A 22794-nucleotide genomic window follows, 5' to 3' on the forward strand; every position below is an offset into this window, starting at 1 on the left:
TCCCATAGTCTGAACATAATACCACCTCATCCCTTTGACCTTTATTACACAAGCTTGTTTACAAATCTCTATCTACAAGCCCACCACCCTGACCTCCAACGGTGGGGCTATGCCTCACCCATACCAGCAGCTCTGCCCCTACTAACACCACATCGTAGTGCAGGATTGTGCAGGGGGTTCTGCTGTAAGTCTTCTAACTAGTAATAACACCTACCTCTCAGAGGTTTCATAAAACCACAATGGAAATGCAAGTCTGCTCACTATGTCGGAACCAGAAATGCCAGAATCCCTATGACGTCTTAATTCTACAGACCATGGTCTGCTTTTTTACCCTTCAGAGAGGAAATCATGCACCATAAGGCTAACAGAAACTGGTGACTAACAGAAATTCTTGAGCTCATCCTACAGAACTGCAGGGAAGGGAACCGCTTGTTAAAAACCCCTCCCTTGTAACCTGCCTTCACTGCCTAAGCTTGTCTTAATTATTTTTTGACTCTTAGTGGCCCCCTATAGATAACACCTCTGATGAATGGGTCACTATAGTAACGGGGGCTTAAGTTGTTTTCCAAGGCTTGGAGTCGGCTCCTGTCCAGTTCAAGCTGGCTAAGACTGGTTGGGACCAACAACCCTAAAACTGGGCCTGCACAGGGGTCCAGTGAGTGACCTTTTGACATCAGAGGGGTGAAAACTCCACCCTCAGATCATGCTAAGTACCTCCATTTTGGGACATGTATCCCCTGAAGAAGCATGTAACTCAGATATGCTGGCATGGAATACCAGCTACCTCACATTTTCCCTACTTCCAATCACCTTTCTCCACGCCTAAGACCACCTGCTTCTCTATCCCATAAATATCTCAAGCCCCTCACTTTCAGGGAGGCGGATATGAGATTTGTTCTCCTGTCTCCTCGCTTGGCTGCCTTGTGAATAAACACTTTCTCTGCTGCACACCTCAGCATCTCAGCATTTGGCTTGCTGCACATTGGACAAATGAACCTGGTTCCATAGCAGAAGTGCTTACATCTATATACTTATATTGTACATAGAAAATTTAAAAAGTAAAAAACTAATCAATTGTATCATTTACAATGAAATTGAAGAATAACAGGGGTGTGTGTGTGTGTGTGTGTGTGTGTGTGTGTGTGTGTAGCGAGAGAACCAACAGTAATTACTGCAAAAAAACAAGAGAGAAAGAAAGAGATGGGGGAGAAAGAGAAAAAAGAAAGGAAGGGAGGAAGGAAGGAAGGAAGAAGGAAGGAAAGAGACAGGGAGGGAGGAAATGATCTTGTTCCAGGTCTCACATGGTTCTGTAAAGCCCACTGATCAGTTATAGATGCTTAAAGAAAACCTTATGTATTTCTTCACTTAGCTTCTCGTTATATTTATGGAAGTTATCAGTTTTTGTACCTTCTTAGCTCAAGCAGTTGCCTTTTTGTAATGGCAATTAATTTATATGACAGAACTTTGTATCTCCTGTAGTTTACAGTATCAGTTGCTAATTAACTGCCATATTGCCCTGTCTTTCTATTAAAAAATTCTGTAACTATAAAAAAAAGGTAAAACGATTCTAAGTATGTAAGAGTTATTTTCACTTTACACTGAACAGAAGGAAATCATGAAAAGGAGTTTTTACACTTGGGATATAGAGCAGAACGTAAATTAAGTCTTATTGGGACCTTGTTTCCATATGACACATAACTCTCATTTAATTCCACGTGTACCAACGCACCGTGTGTATCAACAAAGGGAGACTACATCCTTCCTGCACAAAATCATTTTTTGTGGTTGTTTCTGTTTAATCAGCATTGGGGAAAATGTGACAATACGCGTTCACGGAATTGAGGACCCTGGAGTGGGAACAGTGGGTGAGGGTGCTGGCGAGAGGAGGAGCAGCCAAAGGAAGCAAGTGTGAGGGACACAGGGCAGTGAGGGGCCCTGGGCTACTCTGGAGGGACATGCAGGGTCCAGGTAGGGTCTTTGGCTGCTCACAGGACAACAGCTGTGCTCTTCTTCTTGTGGGGAGAGGGAGGCACTGAATGCTCCTCCCACAGCTTCTTCTCTGACCTTTCTTCATCCTGAAAAAAAAAACAAACAGGAGGAAAGTCAATTCCTGGGAGGAAAAGGTTAGAGTAGAGTTAGCTCCACAGAACTGGAAATCAGACAAATGAAAGGAGGAGGGAAGAGAAAGGTGACGGAGGACGGAGAGCTAGACCAGACCTAGGACGTGGGACAGAGGGGAACGTGGGAAAATGAGAGCAAAGAAGGGCGCAGAAGCAGAAGGCAGAAGTCACCCCAGGACACAGTGATGGGGTCATGTTCCCCAGACAGTGACGGGCAGAGCCAAGCACGGGAATAGGGCTGAGTGAGGGGGAGCGTGACCCCTGCTCAGCAGTGTTCCTGCCCCGATGGCCTTCCCATCCCTAGAGCTTCACCAACCAGATCCGCTCTTTCCCTAGTGCCTCCCTAACAGCTCACCAGGGCCTGGGAGCTCTGGCCACAGAAGCGTTGAAGACCCACGCCCAGGGAAGCCAAGGATACAATGACCTGCAGGACACAGACGGCCAGGAGCAGACCACGGATTCCTAGGAACAAATCCTGAAGATAAAGGAAGAAAAAAGTTACAGTCAGGGGTCTGCTCCCCTGCTTCTGCTGTTACTATCATCTTGCTACCCCAGCAGGGATCAGACCCTGTCCAACTCACTACTTCCCACCAAAGCAGACTGCATCTTCCAACTATGGGGGCAGCCACTGACTCCATCCCATTTGCTTGCCTGCAATGTGACTTTACCTCCCCCTGTGAAGAGGTGGGATCCACTGCTCCACCTAGAATCCACCTAGAATCTGGAAGGACCTGGTAATATTTTGATCAACAACATACAGTAGAAGGGACACTAGGTCAATTATGGGGTAGCCCTTATTTGGCCTGGCAGCTTCCATTTCCTACCTCTTGAAATGCTCACAGTGGGATGCTCCCTGTTGGAACCTGGTTGCTGGGCTACGAGAAGCCCAAGCCACATGGAGAAGCCATTGTAGGCTCCCTGGCTGATAGCCCCAGCTGAGCTCCCTGCTGTGTGAGTGCGCCATCTTAGCGGTCCAGCCCAGTCAACCTCTTGGATGACTTCACCCTCAACTGACACCTGACTGCAACTGCATGAGAAAATGCAAGTGAGGACTGCCCATGTGAGCCTAGTCAACCCACAGAATGTGAGAAGTAATAATAAATTGCAGTGTTAAGCCAGTACATTTTGGGGTGGTATGTTATGCAGCAATAGATAACTGATAAGAGCCACACACCAGAAAAGACGAAAGGGTGGTTCATGAAATCCTCGCTTCAGTGTCTCCTCTTTGTCCTCATCCCCTTTGATTCAGGGAATTTTCATGCCATGAGGATCTGAACAATGGCTTCAGATTAAGTTAAAACCTCCTGAACCAAAGACCTCGGATGAGGTCGAAGCTCAGAAAGCCTACATCTCTGCCCTCAGGTGCCCCAATTCCCCAATGCACAGCTGTGACGCGTCCTGGAGGACTGACTCTCCTTTCTCACCATCAGCATTTGCATGTAGTTTCTGCAGTTCTCCTCCCTCCATGATGAATAGGAATTGCTTCGTCTAGTCTCTTTGTACCCAAAGGTGGGGGCGGCAGGGACTAAGGAATCACACACGGAGCTGATGTCATAGAATACAGGTTGCCAGGTTAAACTATTCACACAGAAGACAACAGCGGCCACGGCCGTGGCAATGCCAGCCAGGGCGAGCAAACTTGATATGCAGCCCTAGAAAAGAGAGGTTCAGGCTGCAGACTCCCTCTATGGATAGCAGAGCCCTGGGGTCTCGGCCTGAAACCGGTCTCCTCTTCCCCAGCTTCCTGGCTGAGGAAACCCTCCCTACCCCTCCAGGAAAGATCTTAGGATATTTGAAACCAAAGGGGAGAAGACAGAAAAATAGCGCAGGAAAACAGAGACATAGGAGGGGGAAGAGGACGAGGTGGGGCACAGAGGATGCCCAGACTCACTGAAAGTTTGCCCCAGTGCTTCTCATGGACAATGGTCCCAACTCCTGCTGCAATGGCCTAGGAAGAGAAGACACCAGAAAAGTCCTCCAGTTGGCTGTCCTGAAATGATCTCCCGTCACACTTCTCCCAACAAGCCCCAGAACAGCCAATTTGAAGCAGGATCCAAGGAACAGGCAAAGAAACCTAGCAGATGGGCAGGACTCCACCTACAACTGCCCCACTATTCCCAGCCTTGCCTTAAAGAGAAAAACAGAGGGTGGAAGGGTTTTGCCCACCCCCTAAGGCAGCCTCCTCATAACAGAGAGCATTTGGACTCTGGGTCTGTGGTCTCTTCCCCAAATCCCTGACCCAGATCCAAAAGGAACTTTCTTTCTCCTTGTCCATAAACACTTGCCTCCCTCAGAGCTCACAACCCCTTTCTTACTCACCACAAACCCTGCCCAAAAGGCACAGCCTGAGGCACGCAGCTGAATCCAGGGCCCCAAGTAGAGAAGCCCTCCAAGAGCACAGCTCATAGCCCCCAGCAATATCTGGGTCACCTGCAAGAGATGGGGAAGGCCACACCCCTTCCCATGAGTCATCTGCTCCAGCAGCAGCCACCCAGCTCCCACCTAGGTGGCTTTCCTCTCCTCTTCCTCTGCCCTGACTTCTCCGCAGCTCTGATTCTGGAAATTCTGTTCCCTTCACATCCGGGAAGCAGCCCGTCCTGGTTCTCCCTCATTCCTCTGACTTGCCAGCCTTTTATCCTTCATTCTTTTCTAAATCCCATTTTTCCTAAATACCACAATTTGTCATCCCACCTGATGATTCCTCCTTTTTTTCCTCCTCATTTTCCCTTGGGAAGCCCATCATCCTGTCCAGGATGGGCCATGATGACCTCCTTCAAGAAAGGAGAGTGGTTAGCTGACAGCCTACAATGGTCAGCGCCTTCAGGGTCCCCTCATCTTTCAAACTGAGGGCACAGTCTCTGGGGGTGGCTACCCAGCCAAGGATTAAGCAAGGCAGTGGTTCAAGGGCCATTTTCAGCTAACACGGAACCCCTGTGATGGGCAGTCATTGCTCCCGAGCTCCCCACTGGGCTGGCCCAGACCTTGTCCGCCCTACCTCATGAGCTGATGTCTCCCCCTGCCCAGTCCTGCTCCTGCCCTTTTCATTGCATGGATGTTACACCCCAACAAACCTTTCGCACACCCAACTCCCACTCGGCGTCTGCTTCCCGGAGGATCCAACTATCATAGCCTCTTGGACGTCACCACCTACATGTCCTGCCAGCTTCTCAGATTCATTGCGTCCAAATTCCAGACCCCACACACGCCCTCAGTGTCTGCCTCACTGACTTCCAGGGCTCCACTTTTCCGGTCTCCTTCACTCCAAACCTCAGCATCTTCCCAGACGCCTCTCCTCCCTTGTACTCCACATCCACGCACTCCCAAGTCAGGGCAACCCCATCCACAAAGGATTCGGACTCCTCTCTTTCCTCCTCGTTTCTGCTGCGACGTGGCAGGTGCAGAACCTCCATGCTTCTTACCTGGACACCTCCTGGCTGTGAGGCTGCCTGAAGCTCAGGCGCCTGCTCAGAATCCCTCCCCAGTCTCCGCACTATCGAAGCTGATTCAGGACAGCAGACTCCTCACCTTGTCACTCAAGGCTCTCAGCAATATGGCCCTGGTCTGTATTTCCAGTCTAATCAGCCATGAGTCCCATTCTCTTTACCCTGACAGAACTTGTCCTATGCTTTCTGGCTCCTTTGCCCTCTTTCTTGCCATTCTTTTAACCCGAAATTCCTTTTCTTCCATCTTCCACCTCTATCTGTCTAAACACACTGCTTCTCCATTCAGGGTCTGGCTCAGATGCCTACCCCTGCAGGACTCCATCCTGCCTCCCAAGGATGTCACCTGAGCTACCTTTAGTTCTAGGCATTAGTGTAGTTGCCTGATCCTTTCTGATGGATGCTGGGCACCTTCAGGTTATTGCCTAGATATTCTCTCTGAAGTTTTCCCCCCAAAGCGCCTATCATGTTGCCTTGCATTGCAGGCCCTCTGTCCACGTGGGTTCAATCAACCTGAATGAACAGCCTCCAGGGACCCTTCCGCCCATCCCCCCAGCTCTGGCTGGGACTGCTCACGTTGCACCAAAGAAGGGATCCACTGTTCCTTTCCATCTAAATCTCTGTGGCGAAACTTCCCAAACGTACTTTTCCCAAACAAGATGGGATACGAATAGTGAGTTTTCATGGGGATTCAACCCACCTGCCTTTTCCGCATCGTATTGAAGAAGGAGCGTTACCCTCCTCTGTGTCACCTTGCTAACCCACCTCTCCATCCCGCTCTTACCCCTAGTGCCAGCTGTCCATAGCTTATCCTGGCCTTGGCAGGATGGTGGGACAGGCGCTCCATCAGGGAACTCCCAGCTTTTAGCAGTTGTGCCAAAGCAGATTCCTGGTGGATGTGGATGTCGATGTGAATGGGCTGGGACAGCGTAGAGGCCACATCGACTCCATTCACAACCTGCATGTTTTGGGTCATCCTGCCTGCTGGGGAGATGCACAGAAGTGAGGTCTGAGATCTAAGTAAGGGAAAAAGGAATACACTGCATGAGTGCAGGGAGAGAGAACAGTCTTTGAGTCAAGTCACGGCATGTGGAATCCTAGTTCCCCAACCAGGGATCAAACCCACGCCCCCTGCCTTGGAAGCACAGAGTCTTAACTACTGGACCGCCAGGGAAGTCTCTGTCACAGTGACCTTAATCTGGGATGCAAATCTGAATCACCTCTAGAGTTTTCACCATATATACTCTTGGACCTCTTCCCAAAATTGTCAGATACAGTTTGTCTGGGTCTTGGGATTGACAAAGAAAGGAATCTGAATTATTTCAGCAACGTAGTGTACATATTCATACGTAACACTTTCATATGGTTAAAAAAAATCAAAAGATAAAAAAGGGTATACTGCTAAAACCCACTCTCCTATCTTTCTCTCCTAGCCAGCTAGTTGTCTTCCAGGTGGAAAAATACTATCATTTTCTAATGTATCTACAATGACTTTTTTGCATATAAAAACATGTAAAAATATTCTTTCCCTCTTTTCCCACAAATGGCAGCATAGCACACACAGTTTCTGCACAATGATTTGTTCACAGAACCATCTTTTAAAAATAACCCTACATCAGTCCATAAAATGCATCCTCACTCGTTTGTATGGCTGCATAGTATTCCATTGTATGAATGCATCATAATTTTTTTAAGCAGTCCCCTATTTATAGACCTTCATTTTCTTTCTTACAAGCAATGTGGAGTCAGCAGGTCAATGGGAATGTGTATTTGTAATTTTAAAAGGTATTTCCCTCCATGGAGCTACTTCCATGCAATTCTCATGCAAGGGCAATTCCAAGAGTGTCCACTGCCCCTCCCCAAGACCAGCAGAAGGTGTCAGCAAATTTTCTAATCTTTTCAAATGTCTCTTGGAAAAATGACATTCTGTTGTAGATTTTAATCCTTTATAGTCAATAAAATGCCCCCTTTTAATTGTGTATCTCAGTGACATTTAACAAATGTGTACATATGTGCAACCATAACTACAATCAAGATACAGAACATTTCTATGTTGCAAAAAGTTCCCTAATGTCCCTTCCCCAGGCACCCCTCCAACCCTTGGCCCCAGGCAACCACCAGTCTGCTTTCTGTGACTATTCCAGTATCAATTCTCTTATTATGAGTGAGGTTGGTCATCTTTTCATATGTTTAAGAGCCTTTTTCCTCTTCTTTTGTGAGCTTTCCTTTCATATCCTATGACCTCCTTGTGTTACTCTGTTTTGTTTTGGTCTTTATAGGAGTTCTTCGTGTATTTGAAAAATTACCAGCTGTGACATGAGTTACAGAGAGTGCTTTCAATTTGTGATTTATTTTTGACTTCATTTGTATTTTTATATAATCAAAGTTTTCAGTCATTTTTTATGACTTCTGGGTTTCATACTGTACTTAAAAGGGACTTTCCCATTTCAAGATTATAAAATAATAATTCATCCATGTTTTCTTCTAAGTGCTTTTATGTTTTCAGTTTTCACATTTAAATGTTGAGCCATCTGGAATTTACCTTGTAAGTTGGAAAAAATGGATCCAAGTTGGTTTTGGTTTGTTCTCTTCAGATGGTTAACTTCTGAAGAGTATATTCTGTTAACGGAATATATCATCTTTCTCCCACTGATTTAAAATGCTCCCCTGAGCAAAAATAAAATTCCCGTAGGAATCCAAGCCTATTTTAGTCTTTATATTCTGCCCATTGGTGGATCTGATGAGTCATGCAGCATTACTGTAATTTTAATAATGAATATAGAGTTTAATATCTAGTTGAGCTCTTTCATGACCCCCCCATGTTACTTTTTTCTTTCATGGCCACTTTTGTTGTTGTTGTTTTGTTTTGTTTGTTTTGTTTTTTGCGGTATGCGGGCCTCTCACTGTTGTGGCCTCTCCCGCTGCAGACCACAGGCTCCAGACGCACAGGCCCAGCGGCTATGGCTCACGGGCCCAGCCGCTCCGCGGCATGTGGGATCTTCCCGGACTGGGGCACGAGCCCACGTCCCCTGCATCGGCAGGCGGACTCTCAACCACTGCGCCACCAGGGAAGCCCCTCGTGACCACTTTTGCTAGATTACTTCTCCTTAGGCACTTTAGAATCAACTTGCCTAGCTCCAGAGGAAATCCTTTCCAGGTAATTCTCATGGGCGTCCTACTTATCACTGTTTAAATCATAACATTATTAATAACAATTCTAAAAACACCAGCAAGAGCAATAAGGTTAAGGCCTTCCCATTTGTATCGTATGAACTTTACAGAGCAGTTTCACTCTTCACCTACCTGGCCTCCGTGCAGTATAAAGGACAGGTGTCTGACGACTCTGCAGATATGCAAAGAGGTTCAGACCTGTTCACGGACACACAAGGAAGCCCAGCCAGGGTTCTGGCCAGATCTTCCTTGGGACCCAGGGATCAGCATCATATTTCAGTCCAGAATGTGCCTTGGGCTCCGGCTCCCTCTGAGCCCTCTGGATACCACTGCTTCCCCCTCTCGCCTCACCCCCAGCTCCAATCCCCAGATCAGCCTAGATCCCTGCTCTTCCTCTGAGCCAGGCCAGCCCCAGGAAGATCCCCTTTCGCGCCACCCTAACTCCAGGGTGTGAGGCTCTTCCCCGCTTCCCTGGACACTCTTCTCTGCCCAGCTTCTCCCTGTGCCTCTGAAGCTGGGGAGAGAGGGCCAGGATCCCAGCTACACCCTGGGCCCTCCACCTTCTGCCTTTGCTATTGAAGGACCTCTCACCAGCAAACCACCTGAGCCCCAGCCACCCCACCCTCAGAATAAACATATGAGGCACTGGGGAGGGAGAGTCCAGCTGATGTGGCCAGGCACGGGCCCCCCGACCTCCCTAGCCATTTCTCTAGTGTCACGTCCTCTATCTAGTGTATCCCTCCGTCCCAAGCAGGTCCTACAGGGACCAGGAATTGGGGGGAGAATGGCATCCTGTGAGACAGGATGGAGGCTTTGGGGACTGGTCTTGGAGACTCCTCGAGAGAAAGAGAGAGGGGTCCTGCACTGAGAGTCTCCTGGGATGGGTCACCTGGGCTGCTCACCTGAGGGCCCTGCTCACCTGCTGTCCTCTGGGAACCAGCGGCCAAGCAGAGCAGAGCTGCCCAGAGCTGAGGCACCCGGCGGTGGGTGGCACAGAGCAGAAGGAAGGAGTGGAGTGATGAGGGTCTGACCTTCAGCATCTTGACTTCCCAGAGAAGAGCTGGCCCAAAGGGGCCCCTCTAGGGGGGGGGGGGGTTGGTCTTGAGTAGATAATCGGGCTGGCTGGAGAAGGCAGAGCACACAAACACACACACGCTGGCGTGTCCATCCCTACTCAGCACACACACTGGGGTGCACCCAGCACAGGGAAGTCCTTGCTCAGAGAGCCCCTGCCCTGGTGGGGATGGGGGATTTTCCAGGGCTGGTCAGTTCCGCAGTCTCCCAGGCCACCCACCTGGCCCCTGTGCTCACCAGGGCATCGGAGCCGAGGGATTTCCCCTGGCAGCTGGAAAACCCTGGAGGGGCCCTTTGCTCCAGCTGTGTGCTGGGAAGTTGCCTCATCCTTCCCTTTCTGGAGCTCCACCGAACCCCTCCCCTTTCTGCCTGGTCCTCAGCCCCCACTCAGCCGTCCCCAGGCCTCCTGTCACCCTTGACCGTGACGGTCCCTGAAGAGAGCAGGTGAGGCGGGCCCTCAGCCCAGGCGGCCCTTTCCCAGAGACCCTCTCACAGGGCCCCTCCCCAGAGCAGGCCACACCCTGCCCCCTCACAGGCCCCCCAGAACTCGCTGGGGAGGGAGGGACCAACCACCATGTAGAGGATGTGCATCCAGGAAGGTGGCAGGAGTGGAGGCCAGGTACATCCCTGTCCCCGTTTGATGCCAAGTCATTCTGGCCTTTGGCCTCCATCTGCACCCACAACTTCATGCAGAGGGTTGGGGGGCGCAGTTTGAACAGGCAGCGCAGGGCTGAGTAGCCATTGATGGAGAGGGAAATATGTAGGGGCAGGGGGTGGGTCCCCAGGCTCAGCTGGGAAGCAGCTGCCTTAGTAGTAGTTCAACAGGCAGCCAGGACTCAGTTCTGTCTGGCAGCCTGAGGGCTCTGGAGGGGAAGAGACAGAGAGGAGAGCCAGGGTGAGGGCCGTGATCACACAAGCAGGCTGGGAGCAGAAAGGAGAGAGGTGAGGGCTCCAGGGCACTGCTTGGTCCAGATCCTGAGGCCGTGGGAGGAGGATGGGGAGACACAGCAGATCTAGGGTGAAGGGGGTGGCTCCAGTGGGCTGAGTGGTGGCCACAGCCTCAGCAGACTCAGGGATCCCTCACATGACACCCCTCAAGGCAGGTCCCAGATGCTGCACTGTGACCGGGGGCCTCGCCAGCTCCCGTGGAATCTGTGCAAACCTCCTGCCAACTCTTCCCCCTGACGCCCCCTTCCTCCCTCCCAGGCGGGTGTCCACCGGCTTGGAGATGGCAGATGGCGGGGACGTGGCCCCTGGGGCTCCCCAGCCCACCTTCATCAAGGTGCACATCCACCAGGAGTCGGCTCTGGCCAAGCTGCTGCTGAGCGGGTGCTCCCTGCTGCAGCCCCACGTGCCTTCGCCCCACGCCGCCTCCCAGGCCCTGGGCCACCGCCGGCTGCTGGCGGCCTCCTGGGTGAGTAGGGCTGCCTGCCTCGCGGGCCGAGGACGGGCGCCCAGGCTCCCTGGTCTGGGAAGGGTAAGCCCCCTCCTCTGGCTGCACACTCTCCCAGCCAGCCTCTCTCTGAAAGGGATGCTGAGCCGGTTTTATGCTCTTCCTAGAGATCAAGTGTTGGCTTTTCCTTCACTTACTGGCCTCTCAGTGAAAGCTGTAGGTAGGGCGGGCTGTGGGCTGAAGGGTGCAAAGGAGCCCGTGACCATCTAAAGTCCCCCTCTCCCGACCCGGCGTGGGCTAGCTCTCCCCTCCCCTCGCCTTCTCTCCCCTCCTGTCCTCCCCCTCCTCGTCCCCCCCCCCCGCCCTTTCTCTCTTCTCTCTCTCTTTCCCTTTCATGGGGTTCTAACCTTTAACACATGGAGTGGCAGGTCCTCAAAACTCCCGTGAGACTTAGGCGCAGAGGGTTTCTCCTGGGCCCGGGAACCTGGGATCCGGGTTTTTAGGTTTTTCATCTTTCAGGTGGTGCAAATCGTGCTGGGGGTGTTGAGTGGGGTCCTGGGGGGATTCCTCTTCATCTTCCACTCCACCACGCTGCTTGGATCGGGAGCTCCCATCTGGACAGGGGCTGTGGTGAGTGGGGCGGGAGGACCGTGGGCAGAGGGACCCCCTATCAGAGGTGAGAGACCACCACCATCGACCCCGTCAGAATGTAGACTGTTTGCAGCTGAAGAGACTCCCATCTCTCTAGGCCGACACCAGGCTTCTACAGACGGGAAACTAGCTGAGCTAAGGGCTGGGAGGGCCACGGTCACCCGTCAGCTCTCCCGGGTCCCTGCACCAGGCTTCTCCCACCACCTCTCCCACCTTCAGCAGCAGATCAGCTAAGGATCTAGGACAGGGCTCATCTCCAGACACTTGCACTGAGATGGAGGGAGGTGGAACGTGCTGGAGGGTGTGTACAAGGGAGATGCACCCCCCGGTGGTTTCCCATCGCCCTCTGCAGGCCCTGCACACAGGGGAAGTCCAGGGGGGCTCACCGGACAACAGCAGTTACGTCAGCAGATGGACGTGTGCCACCTGCAGCAGGAGATGGGTGGGCGGATCATAGCAGGAAAGAGGCGCCCTCTGTCCTGCCCACCCTCACAGAACAAGAGCAAAACGCACATATCGATTAAGAGAGGAGCCCAAAGTAGTCATCCTCATCCACCCCATGGCCCAAAACACTGAGATTAGCTACAGAACTGCCAAACGGGATTCAGATCCATCTTTCCCTTGGCATGAACCAGACTTCCTGCCCTGGAAGACCCGCTGGGTGGGAGGCTGAGCGCTGTTGGAACGAGCGGCTGCCCTCACCCCGAGGCAGCGGACGCTGATCCTGTAACGAGAGGTCCTCCAACACCCTGGACCTTCCACCCCACCGCCCTGGAGCTTTCGCAAAGCACCTGGTGTTGCTTAAAAAGAGAGGTTTTGGAGAAGGGAAGGGGGGCTCACACCCGGCTTGACTATGAGCACTTTCGACGTCCCTAAAACAGAGGGTCCTGCAGCCCCGGGCGTGTGATTCAGCCTTCAACACCCTCACCGTTGTCTTACAGACAACAGCACTCAGCTCAAAACCTCGGGTCCACGTGGGGTGCTGTGGGGAAAGGCCCGCAGGATGGTTGGCTTTGCCTGTGGGGGTTGAGGAAGGAAAAAGAAGCAGGCTGCTGGGGGTGGGGCTTGGCTGCCCTGAGCTACCCCTGGTGCTTCAATCTCTCCCCAGGCTGTGCTGGCTGGAGCTGTCGCCTTCATTTATGAGAAACGAGGTGGCACCTACTGGGTGAGTTCGGGGAGGGGTTGACACCAAGCCCAGAAGCTGGAGGCCACCCCAAGCCTGCCGCCCACCCCACGCCCCCTCCACTAGGCTTCCCGCTCTTTGTCCCGGGCTGGACTCCAGAGAGACTGAGTCTCCAAGGTCTGTCTCTGCCCCCTGTCCTCACCAGGCCCTGCTGAGGACCCTGCTCGCCCTGGCAGCTTTCTCCACGGCCACAGCCGCCATCATCACTGGGGCTAGGAGGTTCCATGAGTACCACCGTGTTTTCTTTAATGGTATCTGTGACGTCTCCCCTTCCTGGGGACCCACCGGGGCCCCCAGCTCTCCGAGTGCAGACAAGGGAAGGCTGCAGCTGTGCACCTCCTATGTGAACATGCTGAAGGTAGCCGGGCTGGGGAAGGCACGGCAGCAGGCGGTGGGCAGGGAGGGTCAGACAGTGGAGGAGAGTGAGGCTGTCCACCAAAAAGGGCGTGACCTGTTCTGCCCCGAGCATGTCTCCCGTCACCACAGCGTGGCAGCGAACAAAACAGAAGCGGTTCTTATGGTTCTGGGAGTTACAGATCTGTGGGAAGTACAAACACTGAACTCATAATCAATGAGCTAATACTGCAAATATGTGAAGAGCTGTGAAGGTGTTAAGTGCGTGTTCAAGTCTTGGGCTTGTCAGGGAACCAGACCACAGCCCAAGCCCATCGCTGCTCAGATGAGGACGCTGAGACCCGGTGACAGGGGTTACTGGCCGCTCTCTGCATGCTACACCCACTGACCCCCACCCCGGGCTCCTTCTTCAGCCTCCCCGCACCCCGGAAGCTACCGACTTGGGGATAGGATGAATGGGGTGGAGAGTGACCCTGGGCCATGATCAGCGTGAAGACAGACCACAAATGGCAACAGTCGCTCTGATGCCTACAGCTTTGGCCCTCTGTCCCCAGGCCCTGTTCATAGGCGTCAAGGTCATGCTGTTGGGGGTCTGGGCTCTACTGCTGCTGGCATCTCTGGCCCCCCTGTGTCTGTGCTGCTGGAGAAAATACCGATCTAAGGAGGTGAGTCCCTAAAGCTTGTGTCTGTGTGTTTGGGGCAGCAGTGCTGTCCAGGGGAGACAGGAAGGGAGAGCGGATGGTTTGGGGAGGAGGAAAGTGTCATTACAGTGAGTGTCAAGGGGCATCATTCCTGTCTTTCCACCCCAGGAGTGGCCCAGCCCAGAGACCCCCTGTCCCTGACCAAGTAACACCCAGTCCAAAGACCCTAGGGAGGGACTTCCCTGGCAGTCCAGCGGTTAAGACTTCACCTTCCAATGCAGGGGGTGCTGTTGGTTCAATCCCCGGTTGGGGAGCTAACATCCCACATGCCTCGTGGCCAAAACACCAAAACATAAAACAGAAGCAATATTGCAACAAATTCAATAAAGACTTTTAAAAAATTGGTCCACATCAAAAAAAAAAAACCTGAAAAAGAGACCCTAGGAAGCTAGGGAAGTCCATGTACATGGTGGGACCTTGGGGCTCTTTGCATCAGGTACCATGAGGCTGATGTTGGATCTGATTGGCTCCAGAACTAAACTGCCCTGGTACAGAGCTTTTACACTTTCTCTCCCCCATGGGCTGTCCCACCCCCTCCTTTTCCCTTAGAAAAGAGACCCTCCCCTGGAAGAAACTGCTGGGAGTGAGTGAAATTAGCCCTGCTTCTCCAGAGGACCCATGTCTGGAGCTCCACCTGGACTGGGTGTCCCAGCATCTGCCTCGTGGAAGAAGACCCAGGCCGGGAAGAGAGGCTCTCCTCTGGTCCAGTTATCCTTCCCCCATGGCCACAGCCACTGCCCTGCACCACCAACCATCAGAGCTGCTCTGGTCCATTTCCTGCTCACCTTCACCATCCTGCCTGCTTCATGTCCCCTCTTGAGCAATGATGATAATAAACTCTTGTGCTGTTGCTCCCAGCTTCTTGCTTAGGGTATTTCTCTTGGCTGGAGGGAGGCAGAGGAGAATGAGCCAACCGCAAACCTACAAATCTCGTTCCACTCCCAACAGCCAGTCTGGGTCTAGAGTTGCCGGCCTTGAAAACAGATTCTCTTTGAGGCTGGTCCTGGGACTGTAGGCCCAAATGCCTGGGAATGAAAGATGAAAGGAAGAGAGACTCTGATCCCCGCTCCCTGGTATGAATTTTGCCATACCAGGATTGCTCACCAAGGTGGAGGCGGGTGTGTCATCAGCTAAACCCAAAAAATGAGAAAGGGGAGCAATTACTGTGTTTCAGCCAGGGACAGAGAAACCTGATGGAGATGGTGCTTGATTTGAGCTCTCACCTTCCCAGAGAAACACAGCCAGCCTGAGATGATTCTGCAGGGAGGCATCCTGAGGAATAAATACCCAAACTACCCATTTCTACCTCTTGCTAGTTTTCCCTATTCGCCAAACCTAACAGGAAGTCATGGGACATTGGGCAATGATATGATCCATATAAGACACCCCTCTGGGGCACAGAGCAGGCTAGAGGAATATGGAAGGAATACCTGGAGAGGCAAACAAATGGTATCCGAAACAATTACTTTTGTTTGTGTGTGAAAAAATATGGTTGAAGCCTTCCCAAATTTGCTGAAAGACACAAACGGACAGACTCAAGAAGCTCAATGAACCCTTAACAGAACCAACTCAAAGAAGTACAAGCCTAGATATATCATAATCAAACTGCTAAAACACTAAAGACAAAGTCTTGAAAATAGCCAAACAAAAATGACCCATTACCTATAGAGAAGGGTAATCCAATGACTGTGGTTTCTCATCAGAAACTGTGATGGCCAGAAAAAGTGGCACCATGTTTTTTTAAATCATTAAATATAAGCACAATATTGTACAGCAACATTTTAGTGTGACTAAAAACAGAGCTGGCACAAGGAAGTTTAGGGGGTGATGGTCTGTTCTTTATCCTGATCATGGTACTGGTTACAGGAATCTATACATGTATTAAAACTCACAGACCTGTACACAGAAAAGCGAAGGTCAGTTTTACTATCATAATAACTCATAATGATACAGAGATAAGTTTGGGATTATTTGTCCATCCCTGTCTCAACACCTCCAAGTCATTTCCAGATGTGTACATTCATTTTCCCCCTCAAAATAAGAGCCTCTTCGATGCAAGCCTGTGATTGTAGCTGTATTGTGTACATATATATATATATATATATATATATATATTTTTTTTTTTTTTTTTTTTTTTTGGCTGCGTTGGGTCTTTGTTGCTGTGCACGGGCTTTCTCTAGTTGCTAGGAGTGTGGGCTTCAGTAGTTGTGGCACAGACTCAGTAGTTGTGGCGCACGGGCTTAGTTGCTCTGCGGCATGTGGGATCTTCCCAGACCAGGGCTCAAACCCATGTCCCCTGCATTGGCAGGCCGATTCTTAACCACTGCACCACCAGGGAATCCCTGTATTTTCAAATAAACAAATGGCTTTTGAAAAAAATTTTTAAACAAAAGGCAGGGCTGGCAAGATACCTGATTTCCTACAGAAGAGAAAACCGAAGATCCAGGACACTCTGAAGCTGTTCGGAAGGAGGGAGGGTAACCAACAGGGACGGAAGCTGAGGAAGAGCTCGGGGTGGGGGTGGGGGTGGGGGGACTTGGGAAGGGGTCAGTCCCAGAGACTCAGACCTGCCAGATGCAATAAACAAAGGAGGTTGCCACATTCTGACAGTAAAAGACCACTTCTGAGCAAAAGGGCAAACTGAGTTGACATTCATTTATCTGAATAAAGAATGGAAAGAATTTACATCTAGTCGAAGCTGTAAAAGGACTGAATTTGGAAACACTGTAGAAGAGAAACTCATACCATCTTTAGCTTGAGAAAGAAAGTAATCCACCACGGTCTTTATCTCAGATTTACCCTGCAAATATTTCTTATGACAATATGTTTTTTTAAACTTAGTGATTAACAGGCTCCAAAACAGAATTAAAACAAGATTGACTTTAAATTCAAATGCCTGCTTCCCTATCTGAATTCCACCCCACCACCCCCGCCACAAGCCAGCTTGATGTAATTAACACCACCACCTAGTGGCTACAAAAAGTGTTCTTCAGGAGAAACTAGAAAATTAATTTTTTTACACAATTCTTTGAAAATTGTCAATGTATTACTGAACAAATATCTACTAATGCCTCCCATGCGGCAGGTACTGTGGGTCCTGGGAAGGGAACTGTGAACAGTGAGACAATCCTCTGCCTTGCCTAACCCAGGTGACCTTGAGGAGTAAGGGCCAAGAAGTCACGACATATTCCCCGTCCCCCAGTAGGCGTACCCCCTGCCACCTGCTCTGCTTGAGGCAGTTGGTTAGAATCGTGCCATTACATCCCCTCAAATCCAGAATTAGAGGGCAGATGGGAGGTTTCCTACTGCTCCACGACCTCCAGTTGTCTCCCTGTCCCACCTCATCTGCTCCAGGGACCCACAGTTCAGGAACAAGATATCCCAGTTCTGAGCTGGAGTCAGCCCCTGTCACAGCCCACCCTGCCTGAGCATCCACACAGGTGTTAGCTCAGTCCTGCACCAACCCTGGCCCACTGGGACACAGGCCTGCCCATCCACTGGGAAGACCTTCCACACTCACAAGAATGGTGGGGACATGGTCCACGGAAAATCTCTTCTTGGAAACTTGGGCTCCATGGTAGAAAGACCCCAGAAGTGGCCTCTCCCTCCCCTATCCAGCCAAGCCTGGGGTCCCAGAGGAATCTGCCTGCCCCACAGCCGAAGCACTGTGACCCAGGGCCCAAAGAAGATTCCCCAAGAGCACAGCTCCAAGCCTCCAGCACAATCTGGTCACCTTCAGCACAAAAGACAAGAAGGATTTCTTAAACAAGACACCAAAAGCACCAGCCGTAAAAGAAAAGACTGATACATTGAAATGCATTAAAATTAGAGACTTCTGACCCTCAAAAAATAAAGAAAATGAAAATATAAGCCATATAACATGATAAAATACTTAGCAGCACATGTAATTAACACAGGACAAGTATCCAGCGTGTACCAAGTTGAACCATATGAAACTGCCATTTTCTGTAGGTCAGAATGATCAAATACCAGCAACTTCATGGGATTCAAAGTAACATAAAGAATTCCTACAAATCATTAAGGCAGACAATCCGACAGAAAAATTGACCAAAGGTTTGCACAGACACTCCACATAAGAGGAAATCCAAATGGCCAGTCAGTATAGGAAATGTGCTTAACCTCATCAATATTTGGATAAAGGTAAATTAAAGCCACAATAACATACCATGAGCTAATCCGTCATATTTGGCAAAAATTTTAAAGTCTGACAATACTAAATGTTGGTGAGGATGTGGAGCAATGGGAACGCTCATACACTGCTGGCAGGAAGATAAACTCGGACAGGTCCCTCCCCCACCCAGTGCAGCCCAACTTGCATGTGCAGTCGTGCTGACCCCACCTCCTCTGAGAGACTTGCCTCCATCTATTTCTACACCCTTTCTCAAATAGGTGACCTTTCCCCCACCAGAAAACCCCCATCACTTGTATATACACTGTTGCTGTATATACAAGTGATATATACATGTGTGTATGTAGCTCCCTTTTCTCCCCAACTAGACTGTGAACACTGAAGTCAGGACTGGCTCAGGTCCGTTTGCACACCCCAGAGTTCTCACCTGAGGATTCCACTTCTGGGTGTTTACCGGAAGAAAATGAAAACACTGATTCGAAAAGATATCTGTACCCCTATGTTCACTGAAGCACTATTTACAATAGCCAAGATATGGAAACAACCTAAGTGTCCATCACAGATGAGTGGATAAAGAAGATGTGAGATATATATAGAGAGATAATGGACAACTACTAAACCCTAAGAAAAAATGAAATCTTAACCATTTGTGACAACATAGATGGCCCTCGAGAACATTGTGCTAAGTGAAATAAGTCAGCTGGAGAAAGCCATACTTTATGATTTCACTTATATGTGGAATCTAAAAAACAACCGAACAGACAAAACTCATAGGTACAGAGAACAGATGGGTTGTTGCCAGAGGGGAAGGGGGTTGAGGGTGGATGACATGGTGAAGGCGATCAAGAGGTACAAACTTCAGTTATTAAAAAAAAAAAAAAAAGTCATGCGATGTACAGAATGAGAACTATAGTCGATAATACTGTATTGCAAATTTGAAAGCCACTAAGAAAGTAAATCTTAAGAGTTTTCATCACAAGAAAAAAAAATTTTTTTTACCCAGCTCAATCTAAGTCCTAGGGCAATACCGGTTCCCTTTGCCTGTTTGGGATAGAATGAGACTTTCCCATCACTCCATTCCCTGGGAATGAAAACTGCAGGATAGGGCTTCCCTGGTGGTGCAGTGGTTGGGAGTCTGCCTGCCAATGCAGGGGACGTGGGTTCGTGCCCCGGTCCGGGAGGATCCCACATGCCGCGGAGCGGCTGGGCCCGTGAGCCATGGCCGCTGAGCCTGCGCGTCCGGAGCCTGTGCTCCGCAACGGGAGAGGCCACAACAGTGAGAGGCCCACATACCGCAAAAAAAAACCCTGCAGGATGGCAGGTGGCACAGAATTCCTTTGGGACTCCAAATTCTTTAGTCTTGCCCATGATTCTGGGCATGAAGTTTTCTGCCTGAAGGCACATGAGCTGAATTTGGATGCTCAGAATAGAAGATACAGAAACCAATTAGGTTCTGCCCTAGAGACTTGATTTACGAGCCTTCTTCCTAACAGAGCATGTGGCCAAACCTGAAGACAAAAATAAGAGAGAGAGATTTAAAGTTTACTCTTGAGTTTGCAAAAGATATACTCACTCCTGACCACTATGAGTGACAGAAAATAGTCCCAGCTTTCCGATGGTTTCAGAAGAGAACCGTGGCTCACCATGGAAAGGCCTCCGTGGCATAAGCTGAGAACAGCCAGGAGAGAGTGGATATCAGGTGTCTCTCGTGGCCCCAGTGACTTTGCCCTGCCAGGCCCAGGAGTGGGTCTGGACTTCCTTGGTTGCCAGGATGGCTTTTCTGGTTGAAAAAGATGAAACCAGAAGAAAGGAGGTGATGTTCTGACGGATATGAGCACTTTCTGTCCTCCGTGCTCAGAGTCACAGACCTAGACCTGGTCAGTGGACAAGAAGCCAGGATTCCTAAGAGCGCTGATGTTCTTCTTGCCCCGCCAGGCGGTCTCTCCACCCTGCTCGCCTGGCGGGCTGGCCTCCATGGACTGCATTTGGAGGCTCCCTTGTGCCATAGCGCGGGTTGGGTTCAGCCTATAGGTGGCCCTGGCAGGTGAAGGTGATCAAAGTATTTGGTCCCCTGGCTTCCTCTGTGCCAGACCCCAGTGTGGCATGGCAGCGTCCCACCAAGGGCCACAGCTCTTGTCAAGTGGCTCTGTCCTACAAGTCTCAGCTTGTTCTAGGAACATGCCGGATTAAAGGAACCAGAGAAGCTCATCAAGAGATTACCTGAGGGCTTCCCTGGTGGCGCAGTGGTTGAGAGTCCGCCTGCCGATGCAGGGGACATGGGTTCATGCCCCGGTCCGGGAAGATCCCACATGCCGCGGAGCGGCTGGGCCCGTGAGCCATGGCCACTGAGCCTGCACGTCCAGAGCCTGTGCTCCACAATGGGAGAGGCCACAACAGTGAGAGGCCCGTGCACCGCAAAAAAAAAAACAAACAAAACCAGAGATTACCTGAGACCAGATTAAAGGAGTGCAGGCCCTGCACACACCCTAACCCTATCAAGAACCCCATCCTTGAACCATTGTTATAAAACTGCTCACCAAATCCTCCTGGGTTGGGACACACAGTTTCGAGGGGCAGGAACCCTCTATGTTCCCCTTTGCCCGGCAGAACAATAAAGCTATGGTTTTCTACTTCACCCAGAACTCTGTCTCCAAGATTCAATTCAGCCCCAGTGCACAGAGGCCAAGTTCTCAGCATCAATAGCAGGAGAAGTGGAGAGCAGGCAATAGATGAAGTTGCTGCTCGGGCACAGAACTGGCCGGTGTGCTGCAGGCGCTGGGAGGCCAAGAAGTCCAGGTTTGGCAGGCCTGTCAGGTGCCCAGCTGGAGGGTCGAAGGAAGGGGCATTCCCATGATAAGGGAGCTATAGGTCTGAAGCTCCAAATAGTGTGAACGAAAGACAGGCACTTAATAATCACTTTAAAGACATTGGTGGAATGGCATAAGCCATGAGTCCAGATAAACTGCATGTGGAGAAGTAGACCAGTGAGCAATAATTATTTGCTGAACATTTCTTCAGCACTGGCTGCATGCCAGGCACTAAACCAAGTATTTTACAGTGATTGAATGCTTTTACCACATTTATCATAATCCTCACAGCAACCCTTGTGAGGCACTGACTAGTGTTATCCTCATTTTACAAACAGGAGACGAAGGCTCAGAGAAGTTAAGTAACTTGCCGAAGGCCACACTGCTCGGAAATGTCATCACGGATAGTTGAATCCAGAGAGCCTGACTCCTGATCCTGGGCTTTTTGTTAATCATTTCACTGAATGAGCTCCTCGGTTGCTCAATCTATACTAGAGTTTTATGGTTTTTTCTTCATGTTGTTTACCTCCAAGGGCTGATAGGTCTGAAAGATAACACTAGAATTAACTGCCCTGTGCCCGCAGACTCTGAGTTTCCCAATTCGTATGTGTTCCTGAAAGAGCCTGGGACTTTGCCCCCATACCCACTAATGAGAAAGAAAACCGAGGGAAGTAATGCTTTGACTAATGCAGAATTCGCTCCTAACTCCATTCCAGATGATTTGCATTTCAAATCAAGTAACCAGCCGTTCAGAAAATTCAGTCGGGGGATGCGACTTGCGCAGTGAGAGGTGAAAATGCAAAAACAGGTCTGTTTTCCCCGTTTCAAACATTTTATTGGCTTCTCACGGTCTCTGAGATAAAGTCCACATTCCCTGCACGTCCGGCCCTTGCCTACCTCTCTGGCATTTTTACTGGCTGTACCAACTGCTCCATCAGCAATACAGACAACATGGCTGTGCAGAGCAGATGCCCACTCCTAAACACCACCAAGGGAGCCTCTGCCTTTCCCCCTAGCATCTTACTATGAAAATTTTCAAACACACAGAAAAGTTGGGGGGGGGGGGAATTTACATGTATCCATTACTCAGACTCTACGATTAATATGTTGCTATGTTTGCTTTGTCACATGCCTGTCCACCTCTCCATCCCTTTTTGCATTTTGTTTTTTATGCATTTTAAGGTAAGTTGCAGACATCTGTACCCGTCCCCTTAAATACTTCAGCACACATATCATTAACTAGAGTTCCATATTAGTTTTCAGTTCTTTTTTCCCCCCTTCGAGGTAGAATAGTCCAAACCTTGCTTCTTTGAGCAAGTGTCAGAGCCCCACGGCTGAGAAGCTTTTTCTACCCTGGGTGCTCACAAATCTCCAAAGTCTTGCAGCCCACGCAAAACACTGGCTCATTGGCTCCTACAGTTCTAGAGAAGCCTTGGATTGTGTCCAAAGCGAAGGCAGCCTGCTAACGGGCCTGACCGCCCACGCAGGGCAGAGGCCACTCTCCTCATGCATGAAGTCGGCGCCATCCCTGGGGGTGGGGTGGGGACCAGCTCACTCCTGCTCCCGTGAGAAGCCTTGTCATGTGTGGCACCACCAGGCCATCCTTCTGGTGCCCCATGCAACCCCCGCTGGAGAGGGTCCCTTCCTCATCCAGACAGGACCCAGAGCTGTCAGAGGAAGCCTCCAGTGCATGGAATCTGGGTTTATCCTGGACAGATTCCGATAGCTTAAAATCAGAGATTAAGCACCT

The 22794-nt window shown here is 50.4% G+C and overlaps 2 protein-coding genes across 10 annotated transcripts; one reads left to right on the forward strand and one right to left on the reverse strand.

The window, feature by feature from the left end:
- Positions 1 to 1693: 1693 nt before the first annotated feature.
- TMEM176B (transmembrane protein 176B) lies at positions 1694 to 9838 on the reverse strand. Of its 8 annotated transcripts, none has more exons than XM_081244200.1 (8): positions 9651 to 9838; positions 8864 to 8929; positions 6345 to 6541; positions 4440 to 4550; positions 4012 to 4068; positions 3545 to 3772; positions 2476 to 2595; positions 1694 to 2075 (listed from the first exon to the last, which is right to left on the reverse strand). In XM_081244200.1, the coding sequence occupies exons 1-8, from the start codon at positions 9769 to 9771 to the stop codon at positions 1986 to 1988; spliced, it is 990 nt and encodes a 329-aa protein (XP_081100326.1). In that variant the 5' UTR covers positions 9772 to 9838; the 3' UTR covers positions 1694 to 1985. The 8 variants fall into 8 exon arrangements, with proteins under 8 accessions (XP_081100326.1, XP_081100325.1, XP_081100327.1 ...); XM_081244199.1 differs by having other exon boundaries at positions 6345 to 6544; XM_081244201.1 differs by having other exon boundaries at positions 6345 to 6544; positions 8864 to 8903; positions 9634 to 9838.
- Positions 9839 to 10192: 354 nt separating this feature from the next.
- TMEM176A (transmembrane protein 176A) lies at positions 10193 to 14971 on the forward strand. Of its 2 annotated transcripts, XM_081244218.1 has the most exons (7): positions 10193 to 10249; positions 11012 to 11219; positions 11718 to 11828; positions 12958 to 13014; positions 13178 to 13390; positions 13941 to 14051; positions 14637 to 14968. In XM_081244218.1, the coding sequence occupies exons 2-7, from the start codon at positions 11034 to 11036 to the stop codon at positions 14676 to 14678; spliced, it is 720 nt and encodes a 239-aa protein (XP_081100344.1). In that variant the 5' UTR covers positions 10193 to 10249; positions 11012 to 11033; the 3' UTR covers positions 14679 to 14968. The 2 variants fall into 2 exon arrangements, with proteins under 2 accessions (XP_081100344.1, XP_081100345.1); XM_081244219.1 differs by lacking the exon at positions 11718 to 11828 and having other exon boundaries at positions 14637 to 14971.
- The last annotated feature ends 7823 nt before the right edge of the window (positions 14972 to 22794 follow it).

Source organism: Mesoplodon bidens (assembly GCF_964165515.1).
Source record: "Mesoplodon bidens genome assembly, chromosome: 9".
In the NCBI taxonomy this organism is placed as follows: Eukaryota; Metazoa; Chordata; class Mammalia; order Artiodactyla; family Ziphiidae; genus Mesoplodon; species Mesoplodon bidens.

Excerpts from the sequence above, each read along its gene's own strand:
- TMEM176B (XM_081244199.1), bottom strand. The coding sequence starts at position 9,771 with ATGCTGAAGGTCAGACCCTCATCACTCCACTCCTTCCTTCTGCTCTGT. Across the intron at positions 8,930-9,650 it reads TGGTTCCCAGAGGACAGCAG|GTCTGAACCTCTTTGCATAT; the intron begins GTGAGCAGGGCC and ends GTCCGTGAACAG. Across the intron at positions 4,551-6,344 it reads ATGGACAGCTGGCACTAGGG|GTGACCCAGATATTGCTGGG; the intron begins GTAAGAGCGGGA and ends CATCTCTTGCAG.
- TMEM176A (XM_081244218.1), top strand. The coding sequence starts at position 11,034 with ATGGCAGATGGCGGGGACGTGGCCCCTGGGGCTCCCCAGCCCACCTTC. Across the intron at positions 13,015-13,177 it reads AACGAGGTGGCACCTACTGG|GCCCTGCTGAGGACCCTGCT; the intron begins GTGAGTTCGGGG and ends TGTCCTCACCAG. Across the intron at positions 13,391-13,940 it reads CCTATGTGAACATGCTGAAG|GCCCTGTTCATAGGCGTCAA; the intron begins GTAGCCGGGCTG and ends CTCTGTCCCCAG.